Below are 14,342 nucleotides of genomic sequence, written 5' to 3'. Positions count from 1 at the left end.
CTTTAATTGTTACACATGTCAAGTTAATGTATTTAATACTTCACGCATGCTAAGTTTAAGACATAAGCCTTGTTATTTTCACCTTATAAAAAATACGAGTAATATTCAATTAAAAAGTTTCAGTTTAATAAAAATCAATAAATTTAAAGAACAAATACAATGGAGAATTATTATATAAAAAAAACTTAAATACCGGAGTAAGTAAAATTAAGTTAATTACAATACAAATAATTTAAGTTCAGCAAAATAAATCTTTGTTTACTACTGTAAAAAAATTTCAATTGCACAAAAATAAGGTGAAGAGACATGGCCTAAGTTATGAACAACTTTTGATTTATTCTCAAGATTTATAGTAAAATTTTTCAAGAAATTTGATTTTTAATTTTCTTTTATTTCTTGATGTATATCTGTGACAAAATTAAATCGATACTAAAGGCTTGTTTGGTTGCACAAAGAAAGGGGAAGTGAAAAATCATGGAAATTGGAAATTAGATGAGTTTTTTGGTTAACAATAAAATGTATAAATGTGGGAATCGTAAATTCATGGGAATTGTAACTTCCCACAAAACATGGAAAGTTAATTACCTAAGCCCCTCCTGGTAAGTCAGTGAAGTTCCCATGATATGTAACTTTCTTGATCCCAACCAAACAAGTTTAGACAATTCCTAGGAATTGGATGTAGGTATTTAATTCCCATGAAATATAAATTCCTATGAAAGTAAATTTCCATATCAAACAAACACACCTAAGTAATTACAATTTTAATTTTACCATACACATTGCATGTATATGGCATTAAAATAATACGAAGTGCTATTAAGTCTATTATTGTTACCCACTTACCCAAACCCAAAACATTTTGATTAGGGACAAATATTTCTCGATACGAGACTTGAAATGACATGAAGTGACTTGACCTAGCTGATCCAGTGTGCATAATTTGTAAAATAGAGTTAATGTTCAATTTTAGTCCAAACTCCGTAGGTTTTTGACCTTTTTGTGAAAGGAATTGATCATCTTTTCAACTATGAGTATCAAAAAAAGTCGTTCATTTCAGTTTATGACATAAGCCTAAACTTGGTTCATTTTAGCTTATGACGGGCAAAAAAAAAAAAAAAAAAAAAAAAAAAAAAAAAAAAAAAAACAAATGTAAATGTATCGCCGATCGCGTGTATGCTTTGCTTGAAGCCGAGGTTTCCAATTGATTAACCCAAAATTGGCTCTTTCCAAATTCTTTTCTTGAATCAGCTACATTCCTTCATATTCCTTAATTTTGTCAATATAATACTGAAAATTTCACCAAAAATGGCAATACCATTTGAAAAGCAGCCATTAATAGAAACTTGTCTAAGTAAATTGGTTGAATTAAAGATTGAATGGCAGAAGAAGAGTCTTTGGAGTATACTCCCACTTGGATAGTTGCACTTGTATGCTTCGTTTTCGTTCTCCTTTCTCTTGCTGCTGAGCGAGGCCTTCATCTTCTTGGGAAGGTACTCTCTATGCAATTTCTAATTTATTACTCGTAATATGTAATGGAATTATGTATTTTCTGAAATTAATTGTCCGTGCTCTGTCCCACTTTAATATGCCACATTTTATTTCGTGATTGCTATAATAAGCGGTTAATAAAGTTAAATAGTTAATTTTTCTATGTTTATGGATGTATAATTGTTTTAGGATTTGACATGGAGTATCATTTTAAGGTGCTTCTTTTCAATCAACCTGTTCAACATACATATAACTATATAAGTGGCTTATTAAAGTAAATAAGAATAAGGCTAAATGACTAATAATTTATATACTACTCGTACATATTAACACTTTATAAATAATGATGTTTCTACGGTGAAAATGACTACTTTTATACTAATTTTTTATTGACTGATTTTTGATTTAATGTTAAAATTAATTATAAATGTTTTTTCTCATTTTAATTTTTTTTTTTTTTTTTAATTTCATAATTTTTTTTTTAAAATTTTTTAAGTTAAGTAATAATAACAAAAATTCAAAATATATTTAAAAATTATTAAATGATTTTTAGATTAGATAAATGATTTATAATTAATTTTGACATTAAAAAACAAATCAAAATCAGCCAATAAAAAATTAGTATAATGCTAGTCACTTACAATAGAATCATCCTTTATAAATGAAAGCACTTGTTGCTAGATTTGTAGGTGCTAGTTAACTAATACATGTACGTCTTTAAGAGAGTTAGTATTATATATACTCATGGATCATAGTACTCCATACCCAATATGCTTGAGTTATTTTGCCTAAACCTTATATTATTTTGCTTAAATCTTGTGTTATTCTGCTAAAACAATATGTTATTTACTAATATACTTCAACAGTAGGTATAAAAAACAATGTAATGATCGATGTTGAATATAAAAAATCAGCATGCAAGTATAAAATAACATGGACTTATTTAAAAATAACATATATATAAATTGAAATAATAAGTTCACATCAAAATAACATGAATTTTATAAATCTAGAGTGCTAGGAGTAAGATAGAAATTGCGTCTTTTAGATGTCATGGTTTAACTTTGAAGATTGACAAATTCATGTCTTTGAGACTTTGACCACTATTATCTCTAATTATATACGAAGTATTAGTTCAAATTTTAAAAATTGATGGCTGAAATCTTAGCTAACTTACACATAACATGATAACAATAAAATAAAATTATAAAAATCCACTTTTGCTAACCATTAGGTTAGTTTTTTCTAACATATTGGGTAGTTGAAGGAATTTTTTATTTATTTTCTATTTTTTAATTGGTTGGCATTACTAAAACATTACTTTTGCATTTTTACTTGGGATTTAGATTTTATTCTTTTCACTTGAAAAAGGTGATCTAATTTTATTATATTGAGGGACATTTTCTGTTGATGATTTTTTTATTGAACTTTTACACCATTATTCTGTTATAAAAACAATTTAAGTTCAGTAAAATAATTTTATTTGTGCAAAAATAAATCATGTTAAAACAATATATAATCAATAAAACTAGTAACTTCAAATAACAAATGTAATAAAGAATCAACAAAATACATATTAATCAATATTAATAATCTAACTTTAGTGGAAACAAATTAATTTTAGTAAAAATAATTAAAGTTTAATAAAAACCGTTTAAGTTAAATGAAAGTAGTTAAAATTAGCAAAAATAAATTAAGTTTAGCATAAATGATTAAAGTTCAAGAACAAGGCTTAATTTTTTTTTTTTTGGTAGTGTGTGGGGTCTTCTTATAAAGTTATAATGATATAAAAAATTTCGAAATATCAAAATTTCTTATTTTAATATTGGAGTATTGCTCATTTAAAAATATTTGGTCAAGTAAATGGAAGTGCATTTTCTTTCAATATTACCATGACTAAGTAGTCAAATTTTGTTATGGGAGGAAATTACTTTACATCCCTGTTTTTAGTTTTCTAACTTGTCGATAGAGGTTCTGTCTTTGCAAATCTATGGTTTTATTTAATATTCTTTTGTTTTAATATCTTTCCCTTCCTCAAAGTAAAGTTTCTTGGTCTTGGATGTTTGAATAACACAACAAAGGCAAAAAAAAAAACTAGGATCGTTGTCATGAAGTTGTGCATATATGATATATAGAGCTTAGCTTGTATGAATCCCTTTTATTGGTTGGCATCACCAGTTTACCATACTAAATGCAACAGCACCATTATTATTCCTAGGCTGGACCCTTGTGCCCCATCATTTATTTTGGAGCTACAAGGCTACGTACATTGCTGTCGCTCAAAGAAATGAGTTAGTAGAACATCTTCTTACTCTGACCCTTTTTAATGTTAAAAAAAGATGTTTTGGAAGGTGGAACTGGTAGCAAAGATATTATTTGTGATGTTTGGGTATAATGTTCTACTAACCATTAGTGATTAATGTTTGCTGAACTTTTCATGACATATAGTGCTTGAAGAGAAAGGAACAAGAATCGTTATATGAGGCCTTGCAAAAAATAAAAGGAGGTTAGCTATTATGTACTTTATTTTGGTAGTGTTTTCAAACATGTTACTTTCTTGTAAAGGCTAATTGCATCCAAGGCTCGCTTTCTCTGGGTGATGCTCTTTACATGTAGTCTGTACTCCGTAGTACTGCACTACTTGTAGTATAGTAGTTCGTTGCATAATTAATTTAAAGTTGTGCTAGCCTATTAATATATCTTGCAGATTATTGTAATTTGATATGCGAACATCATAGCTAGGTCTAACTTTCTGCATTCAACCAAAGGGCCTATTGTTAGATTTAGATAGCAATAAAGTTTCCTATAATTATAATGCAGAAATGCAAAAATTTATCTGATTTTGGCTAGGTGGCTAATGGTTATAATTAAATCTTGTGTGAAATTTGTCTTGGATGAGGTTAGATACTGTTGCTATTGCATTAAAGTAGCATGTAGATGTGCTGTGCAATCCAATGGTTACTAGACCGTGAAGGTAATTGATAGACTAATTTGTGTAATGTTAAACTTAAATTTCCAAGTTACACTATGGTTTATGTAGTTATAGTATCACTTACGAGCTGAAGGCTTAGCAAGAAACTACTAATATGGATCATTTGAAAGTAACTGCTGATGAAGTGCTAATGCAGATCAAGAGGGAAAAGATTATAAACATATTTTGTAGTGCCATGAAAATGTGATGCTTTAGCCTTTTCTTCTGGGGCTGCATCCTACTGTTTCATAAATATTCTGACTAAAAGTTTCAAAGTTTCATGCTTCTATGTACTTGTATCACTTTTCATGCAAGTTTACAATTTTCTGTATACTTCCACCACTTCAATATAATTTTGCCATATTTCATTTTCGGAATTGTCATAATAATTGCACCGTTTCCTTTTATATTTTGAAAAAATATATATTATCCCTTGAATTTTCCTTTCATGACCCAACTCCCATCCCTCCCCTCATCCTTTGAAGGGTAGTGTTGTCTTCTCACTCTTTTGAACACTCTCTTTCCTCTTTCTGAAACCGCGGAAGTAATGATTTTTTGCTGTAGTAAATTTGTGTCACTCTTTTGAACACTTGAAATTTTCTTCTGATACATTAGCAGTAAGTTTTGCACCTTCATTATGTCTTCCATATGTATCAGTGTGAAAATTAGTTGATGTCTGAATATATTAACGTCTATAAATAATCATGTTGCTGATGTGTTAAGTGATTATTTTCTTTGTTCTTTGTCTTTAGCCGTCTAGTGTCATTGGCATGTTTTCTTTCCCCTCTTTTAACAGAGACACCTTTGGTTTGATATAGCTGATTATGTTCTTCGGTTTGTATGCTTTGAAAAATATCTTAGAGCTCTTGGAACAAGATTTTGGATACATGTGTCAAATTTCTCTCTATCTGAAAGTTGTTTCTTAGATCATGTATAATGGTACAAAGTGGCATTCTTACTGTTGACTTTTGTGGGTCTTGGCTCATTTCATGTGCAAATCTTGAGTTGTATACGTGTTCCTTGGATGTCCCCTTAATGGTGTTTCTCTTTCTGATGTATGCAGAGTTGATGTTGTTGGGATTTATCTCTCTACTTCTGACAGTCTTCCAAAAATTTGTAAGTGATATATGCATTCCAAAGCATCTCACAAACTATATGCTACCTTGCAAAAAGGAAAATGCTGGTCATGAGGGCAATAGTCATAGCAAATATGCTTATCAACCTTCATGGAGTAAACGACGACTTCTTGCTGAAGCTAGTAGTAGTTGTGAACAAAAGGTAATCAAAATGATTTTCATCTTACCCAATGAATCATGCCCTTACCTGAATAAAGTTTATGCCCTTTCTTAAGACAATTACTCAGTGTTGCATTAAATTACCTGGTTAATGAAGGGTAGAGAAACTCCCTGAACCTGCTTGAACAATGAGAATCTTAACTTTTTAGATTTATCCTTCTTACTTTTAAATCTCCTTTAATTCTTGCTATCTTTCACACTTTTGTTTGTTTGTTGTCCAAATTTCTGTACACTTCTATATTGACTTTTAGACAAGTACTTTATATATATTTTTTCCTCTCACCTTCCCATCAACTTCGTTTTTGAGTTTAAGCCAAATTATATATCAATAAAAGTGAAACCTTTCTGTTCGTGGTTGCAGGGAAAAGCTCAATTAGTATCATTAGAAGGGTTGCATCAACTACACATCTTTATCTTTGTCTTGGCAATTGTTTATGTTATCTCCTGTGCGGCAATCATGATTCTTGGAGGCTTCAAGGTATATTTATCAGTGCATCATTAGGTCTATGGTACCAAATTCTGTGAGGATGAGCAAATCTTAATTCTCATATTTGTTTAGCTTATAGTAACTTTCTAAGCAAAGCTGATACAATGAAATCAAGCCATAAGGGGATTATGTCCAACATTTTACCCCCGCCTTCCAGCCTTACCATCCAGGCATCCACTACGAGCTAATAAAATCAAAAACCTGAAAGTAACTAAGCATGGGACTAAAATTATAATTTTACTTTTTGGGAGGATCAAATAAAAATTTTAAATATTTTTTACGTTCATAAAAAATATTCAAAAATTAAAAGGGTAAATTACTGAGGAGGGTGTTATGCTGTTGCTATAGACTAGGTAACTCAATCAATTTAAATGTAACAGTAATTAAGATGAGAATTAGAGGAAAACTTGAGATTTGTTTAATTGGTATTGAAGTTAACCCCTACAATAAACTAAGGGCTTCACCGAAAGGTTGAGCCTTGGAGAACACTACTTCTATTACTTCTACTACTACTATAATATGAATATCACAAATCACATGACATCCTATTTCATTAGGACCCTTTTTATACTCAGCCTCCCCACATTACAAGGACCCTAATACTTAATGAACTTTGTCTTGTACTGCTGCAATTTCAGAACAGTCACCACACCATACCACACTCCATAGTGGTTGTCAATTTGTCCTGTTCCCTCAATGCTGCTGCGGTTTGCTCTTGTCCCTTGCCTTCTTGTTGTTTCTTCCTTCTTTCATAAACCCTGATAGGTGGTTGTTGGTGTGCTTCGACTCCATCCATAGTAGCTGTGTGGGAATTTGTATAATCCATTGAACACTCACTTCCTACATTTTCCCTTTATAATGTCAACCAAACAAGAGGTGAAACAATAACATCAATTACTGTGTCATTCGCTGCCTTCCCAACCAGCCTTGAGTAACTAGAGAAACAACTGCCTTTCTCCCTTGTACATCTAAGTCAAAGCTTGGGTGAATAATGTGATTATACGCCTTGGTTTGAAGCACAAAGGAAATTTGAAAAGAGGTGAATTTTAGCTATGTAGTCCAATACTTTATATAATGTGTCTGCTTAATTCTTTTTCTTGTATAGGTACGGAGATGGAAGCACTGGGAAGACTCATTACGACGTGAGATTGAAAGAGCAAAAAAAGCCGAAAAAGGTAATGAACTTGCATGCAAACATTTTTTTTTTTTTTTTTTTTTTTTTTTTTTTTTTTTTTTTTAAATGCTGCTTACATTAATGGTGAAGAATTGGATAGCATGCAAACAAAAATGTAATTATTTTTCTTCTTTTTTGAAAGATGCTATTGCTAAAGGTGAAGAATCAAATAGGGTCAATCATATTTATACTCAACATCGCCGTGAGTTCTTTAAGACCCGAAGAGGATATTCAACTGTTTTAGGTGTAACGGTGAGTTCACACTTTTTGACAAGAAGATAGAAAATGAAAATTTATTAATACCCTGTAGTGAGCTCTAAATTCATTTAAAATTGATTGCAAAAATAGTAAATTATATGGTCTTTAGGAAGATAGCATGTATATCTTGGATTAATATAGCTTGTAATAAGTCCCACTCAGCAAAATGTGACCTAATCAGCTTGTTTGTTGGTGAAAATTTATGGTGGTATTGGTAATGATCTTGCATGTATTTGTTCAAGAATAGTCCCATGCCATTGTGTATAACAAATGCAGCTCTGCTTCCAAGTATTTCCCAAATATGTGTTTTTCTTTTAATCTCTATTACAACATATTACCACCTATATAAAGATGGTAGTGAAAAGGAACAGAAGTAGGAATAAGAATAAAAATAGGAATTTCTTTTTAGAAAATCATAGAGGTGGAGAAGCCTTACTATGGACCTTGTCATGAGATTTTCCTAGCAAGATTTAATTGAAGCCAACTGTCATATGATCTGGTACTAATTAATTAAATAGTATCTCTTACTAATTAATTACTTCCATGGGATGCTCAACATGATGCTCGTAGTTATTACAGAATAATTCCTTTAGATATAATTGATTTTGGATAAGATAATTGAAAAGTGAGTTGGAGGCTACAGAAACTTGGTATATACTCCCCTGTTTTTTAATATTTGCATCACTTTGGCTTATGCACTATTCACATACTCTCTTTGACTTATTTTTTATTTTTTTTTGAAAAAAAATACTGTTATATAATGAATAATTGTTATTTCGTAATATATTATTGGATAAGTTACAATTTCTTTTTTCATAATTTATTTATTATTTTTTTTACAATTTATACTAATACAATTAAAGATATTAATGATCAAAGTTATGTCTCGGCAAATGTGCCAGTGCCAGTCAAAGTGATGCAAATATTATAAAAATATAATATTATGGTTGGGGCTTATGGTAAGGTATGTGTCATTGTGTTGTAATCTTTCCAAGTATTGGAGATGTTCACCTTGTGATAATGTTAGAACATGTGTACTAGTGATAGCAATTGGTTAACCCTTAGCGCATAGCTGCTATTTGTTAGCAAACATATAGGATGGAAAAATGTAACACTACATGCATAATAGGTGATAGGTGGAAGTATTTTGGGGGAAAATATTTAATCTATAGGATGGTAAAAAGTACCACTACATGCATAATAGTATGCAAAAAGTACTATTATGAAAACTTATACTTTAATGGTACATTATAATGTACCACTGTAAGTCATTTAATGGTACATTATAATGTGTTCCAGAAGCTTGCCAAACTTACATTTTTGCCCTCCTATATGCTTTATAAATGCATAGTAGCTATGCGCTGAGATGCACTCATAGCAATTTCATTAGCTTGAAACTAATTAATACTCGTATAATCTTACTTCTTTTGACATTGTATACCTCTTGTGTGACTTGCTAGATGTCATTTTTTAAACAATTCTATGGCTCTGTGACGAATTCTGACTACATCAACATGCGACATGGATTCATTATGGTAAATTTGTAATAATCTTTTTTGTTTCACATTGTTTTCTTACTAAACAGAAATTTGTAGGAGGGAGGGAATGGGAAGGAGAAAGAGATTCATCTGATAAATTGATATGTACTTATCCACTTTTGATTGATAAAATAGCAGGCTAATGCATCTTTTTACCATCTTGTAGACTCACTGCCCTACAAATCTCAATTATAATTTCCACAAGTACATGCTACGGACTTTAGAATATGATTTCAAGAAAGTGGTTGGCATAAGGTAGGTGTGCACATAAGTAGTTGTATTCTTTTGAAGTAATTGTATCGAGCTTTTTGACAAAGGAATACTTTCTTTCTGCAGCTGGTACTTGTGGGTATTTGTTGTGCTCTTTCTGTTGCTCAACCTGGAAGGTATCACCAATCATCCTTAAGTTATTGGCATTCCTCTGCGTTGTTCACTCATTATTCTTGCTCCTGCTGGTGCCTCATAGAGTCGCAGATGCTCAGCCTTCAGGGCCTAGCACTGCTTTACCCCCTTCCCTTCATCCCTGGGCGTATTTTCCCAGGGAGAGATCTAGATACACAGTAGAGACCGGTAGACCAATGTCTCTTCCTGATTCGCAATGCCACTTATTATTGTTATCTTGTATGATGGAATAATTTGATGCTTTGTACTTGTAGGATGGCATGCATATTTCTGGTTATCGTTTCTACCTCTCATTGTAAGTTTCCTGCAGATTTGGGAGAAATTAATATGTACATCTGCTATACAAATGCATATTATAGTTATGGTACTTTTGCTAATTAGACTTGAGTTGAGAACAGCTTCTGCTTATTGTGGGTACCAAACTGGAACACATTATTGTATGTTTGGCTGACGAGATTGAGGAAAAAGATAAGAAGAATATTCCAGTCCAGAACCAGACACAGGGAACAGATGAAAAAGAATTTTGGGTGCAACCATCTGACAAACACTTTTGGTTTGGAAGTCCCAGCCTTTTTCTGTACATGATTCACTTCATTTTGTTCCAGAACTCTTTCGAGATAGCTTTTTTCTTGTGGGTTTTGGTGAGCAGCAAACAACAAATCACTTTGATTGCTCCATTGCAAAATTAATTTCTGACAGTTACATACTTCCGTTGTCCAGTTTACATATGGTGTCCATTCATGCATTCTTGACAAAGTAGGCTTCATTATCCCCCGGCTTATTGTTGGGTAAGTATGATTTACTGCTTATTTTTTCCTATTAACTGTTATTTGTCTTCTACATCTCTCACTTTCTAGTTTTAATTTTTTATTTAAAGTTTTGAACTAGAGAAAACAACAACCTTGTTCAATACTATAGTTGTAGCAGAGTTCACATGACTCAAATTTCAGGACTTATGTGTGACCATTGGTTTTCTGCCTTAAACATGCATATAGCAATCACCTTTATTGCAAACAATGGATTTCCGGAAATCTTACCATTTTTTTTTTTTTTTTTTTTTTTTGGTGATGTATTAACATTGGAAATATATGTACAGCACCTCGGGTATTCCCCTAGAGAATCTCCCTAAACAACTAAGCAACAAAATACCAAGCCAAAAATAACCGAAACAAAACCATCCCCAAGACAAAAAGCTCAACAACTCACAACCAAAACCAACACAAAAAGGACAAGCTATACAAATTATACAGTAAGTCTTAAGGCTGTGAAACCATTTGCATTCAGCTGCAGCCCATTTCTTGTCAATTAAACGTCGAATTCTCCAGCAAACCTCAGTTTTAACTTTCTTCTCAATCCATTCAGTTGCAGTCCATTTCTTGTCAATTAAGAAAAAGTATTATATTATTTGGAATCCTGTTGATTCGTGGCTGCACTAGTGTCCAACATAAACATTCTAGTCTGTGCTTGCTTTACTCTTAGCAGACAGACAAAATGTGAATCTTTTGTTGTTTTTGATCTGGTTTAGTGTACTGCAGTGTTCTTTGTATGTTGATTCCCGGCTTCAAGTGCTGTGGTTTTTCTTCATGCTTTATTGATTTCTTTGAGGCTGCTTCTAATTACATGGGTCAGTTATAATACTAATCACCATCTCTACGTTCCTGTATGACAGCGTGATTGTACAAGTGCTCTGCAGTTACAGTACATTGCCTCTGTACACAATTGTTAGCCAGGTGAGCTATTAATATGCTTGTTATAAGGCCAGGCAAACCATCTTCAGGCTAAAAAACTGCTTATTTCATGTCACTACCTATTCTATGTAGATGGGAAGTATGTTTAAGCACGGAATTTTTGACAAGGAAGTCCACAATATCTTGAAGAACTGGGTTGAAGATGGAAAAGATGCTGTAGGTGGTTCACATAGCTCACATAGAATTGAGATGCAAAATTTGGCCCCAGAATCTCGGGAAATTATTTCTGGTGCTGAAGAGACGACTGCTTGTGTTGAAAATTTTACAGCACCTTAGAATACTGATCGTCGTAGTTCAACTTACAACTGGCAAGCTATGCTTAATGTTACAAAAGAACTTTATATCGCGATTATATTTAGCTATTATCGTAGTGTACAATTTTAGTCATTCAGTAGTATGACATAGACCTATACGTTTTGATGTGAGGATTCTTGTGAGGATTCTGAAACCCTCCCAATATCAGTTCTAAGTATATACAGTATATAATACTCCTAATTGTGTGCTACGGAATATTTGAAGAACTTTTCAACGAGTAATTTCGACATTACTGTCTAAAATTAGTCTTTCTATGAAAATTATCTCTCGTTGTAGATGTTTTTCCTTCTAAATATTTAATGACTAGATTTGTCTCAATGGCTCCACCTACATTAGTCGAGGCATTTTAAAAGGCTAACGATGAACCGCAAAAAATTTGTCACACAATGATGAAAGTCATTCACCCTATTAATTTAGACTAGTATCATTGGGTGAACAAAGAATTCCACTAGACATTCGATGGTATAAAATATGCTCATAACGTTACTTAATAAAATTTAGTTGTATTTTATATGTTTCCGATGATACAATATCACATTGTTTTTTTCTCCGATAAAACGTGAAAACAACCCCATATAATGTGGGTCTGTGGGGTCCACACCACTTTTGTTTGTTTTTTTCCCTCTCCTTCTCTCTCTCTTTCATATACTTTTAATACTACGATATTTTAATACATTTGAGGTGTCTCATCAGTCACTACCATATATTAGTACTTCCTCGTAGTTTAATGATATAATTTTTTTTAATCTTCTTTGTCCTCAACTAATTCCTATTAGAATTAGGCACACATATTAGGGGTAGGTAATATGGTGGTATAGACTTTTTAGTAGAGAGATAGTGAAAAAAAAAAGAATACAAATATAGATAGACTTAGGCCCTGTTCTTTTGAGCTTATGAGCAGAGCAGAGCAGGGGTCAGCAGAGCAGATTAAACTTCATAGCAGAGTAGATCAGATTTCAGGATAGCAGAGCCGAGCCGAGCCAAGCAGAGCAGAGCCGAGCCGAGCAGATTTCAACATTATTATTAATACTATTATTAATATTATTATTATTATTATAAAAATATCAAAAAAACTTACAAAGTTAATCAATTTACAAGAAATTAGTGGGGAGCCGAGATACAATCTGGGCCCCACCCCGCTCCCCACCCCTCTAGCTATAGCGAACCCGATCCTGCTGAAGGTGTGAGCAGCTGCACGAGCACCAATATCTTGACTCTTAGCGAACGCCTGAACCCGCTTCAGCAACGCAATAGCATCCTTCTCTAATTCCCCCAACGAAGAAAAGGAGAAAGGAAGAAAACCGTAGCCAATAGCCCTGCAACGCACCCCATACTTGTCCAGCTTCAGCTGAGCCACCGCAGACACAACACGACCATGAACTATTATTACTATTATTATTATTATTATTATTATTATTATTATTATTATTATTATTATACAACCTACAAAATTATTATTATTATTATTATTATTATTATAACTCAAAAATAGACAAAGTCATACAACCTACAAAAAATTAATGGGAAGCCGAGATACAATCTGGGCCCCCACTCCTCTAGCTATCGCAAATCCTATCCTAGTGAAGATATGAGCTGCAGCACGTGCCCCAATGTCCTGAGTTTTCGAGAACTTCTGGATTCGCTTCAGCAATGCAATAGCCTCCTTTTCTAACTCCCCAAGAGAAGAGAAAAAGAAAAGATGGAAGCCATATCCAATTGCTCGACAACTGGATTTGTACTTGACCCGCTTCCAATTGGCCGCATCAGTCACTACTCGTCCAGGAACAAAGTCAGATAGCCCATATTGTGTCAAAGGAGAAGACCCTGTCAAGTCAACGCAGACATCGCGACCACGATCCCAGAAATAAAGTAACACATCTCTGAGGACTCTGTCGTTCCCTCCAGATAACCCAATGTCCACCTCCTTTCTAGCTGAAATCCCTGACCGATAGCAAACATCAACAAGGGTATCCCGAACAACATTGTGCCGATGTTTAATGCCCACAATACTAGCACAAGACATCGCATGATCACCAAAAATATCCCCGACAAATACCCTCGAACAAGCAGAGCACGGCGTCGTGATAGAGAACAATGGAACACCCAACCGGTAGCACAACACACAACTATAAGTCTTGGCGTTCATCATTTGACCCAAACCCACAATAGGGACCGCCCGAAGCCAAGCAGAGGAGTGATCTTCCTGCTGTGATTTCCATAATGCTGATTGTCGAGGAGTTAAAGAATAAGCAGATTCTGCAGAAGCGGTAACCTTTGTGAAATATTATTATTATTAATATTATTATTATTGTTATTATTATTATTATTATTATAATAATAACAATAATAATAATAATAATAATAATAATAATTATTATTATTATTATTATTAAGTGCATATACCATTGACTTAGGTGAGTGAAAACATAAATATATGTGCACCATACTTAAGATATGTTAATAGTAGAAATAAAAAAAAGTCAATGGTTTACTTATATTTAATTCACAAAAATTTTAAAATAAAATGATTTAATGAGTAATAATGATTTTACTTCTGAATTTGTCTTAATCATATATTTTTAACACTAAAAATAATAATGATATACAAAGTACTACTTGAAAACAACCTCTTTTTTTAATTCCTAAATTGTATGGAAAGATTTGAA

The 14,342-nt window shown here is 32.6% G+C and overlaps 1 protein-coding gene across 1 annotated transcript; it reads left to right on the top strand.

Annotated features, from left to right (window-relative positions):
• Positions 1 to 1,275: 1,275 nt before the first annotated feature.
• LOC145601420 (MLO-like protein 13) lies at positions 1,276 to 11,883 on the top strand. Its single transcript, XM_081657435.1, has 14 exons — positions 1,276 to 1,490; positions 3,937 to 3,994; positions 5,523 to 5,737; positions 6,116 to 6,232; positions 7,347 to 7,416; positions 7,558 to 7,667; positions 9,134 to 9,208; positions 9,378 to 9,466; positions 9,548 to 9,597; positions 9,868 to 9,908; positions 10,012 to 10,254; positions 10,334 to 10,401; positions 11,283 to 11,343; positions 11,434 to 11,883. Exons 1-14 carry the CDS (start codon positions 1,377 to 1,379, stop codon positions 11,635 to 11,637), a joined length of 1,515 nt encoding a protein of 504 aa, XP_081513561.1. The 5' UTR covers positions 1,276 to 1,376; the 3' UTR covers positions 11,638 to 11,883.
• Positions 11,884 to 14,342: the final 2,459 nt, after the last annotated feature.

The sequence above is a fragment of the Chenopodium album genome, chromosome 21 (assembly GCF_948465745.1).
Source record: "Chenopodium album chromosome 21, dcCheAlbu1.1, whole genome shotgun sequence".
Classification (NCBI taxonomy): Eukaryota; Viridiplantae; Streptophyta; class Magnoliopsida; order Caryophyllales; family Amaranthaceae; genus Chenopodium; species Chenopodium album.
Note: the sequence above shows the minus strand (reverse complement) of the source record. Positions and strands in the feature narration are given on the sequence as shown.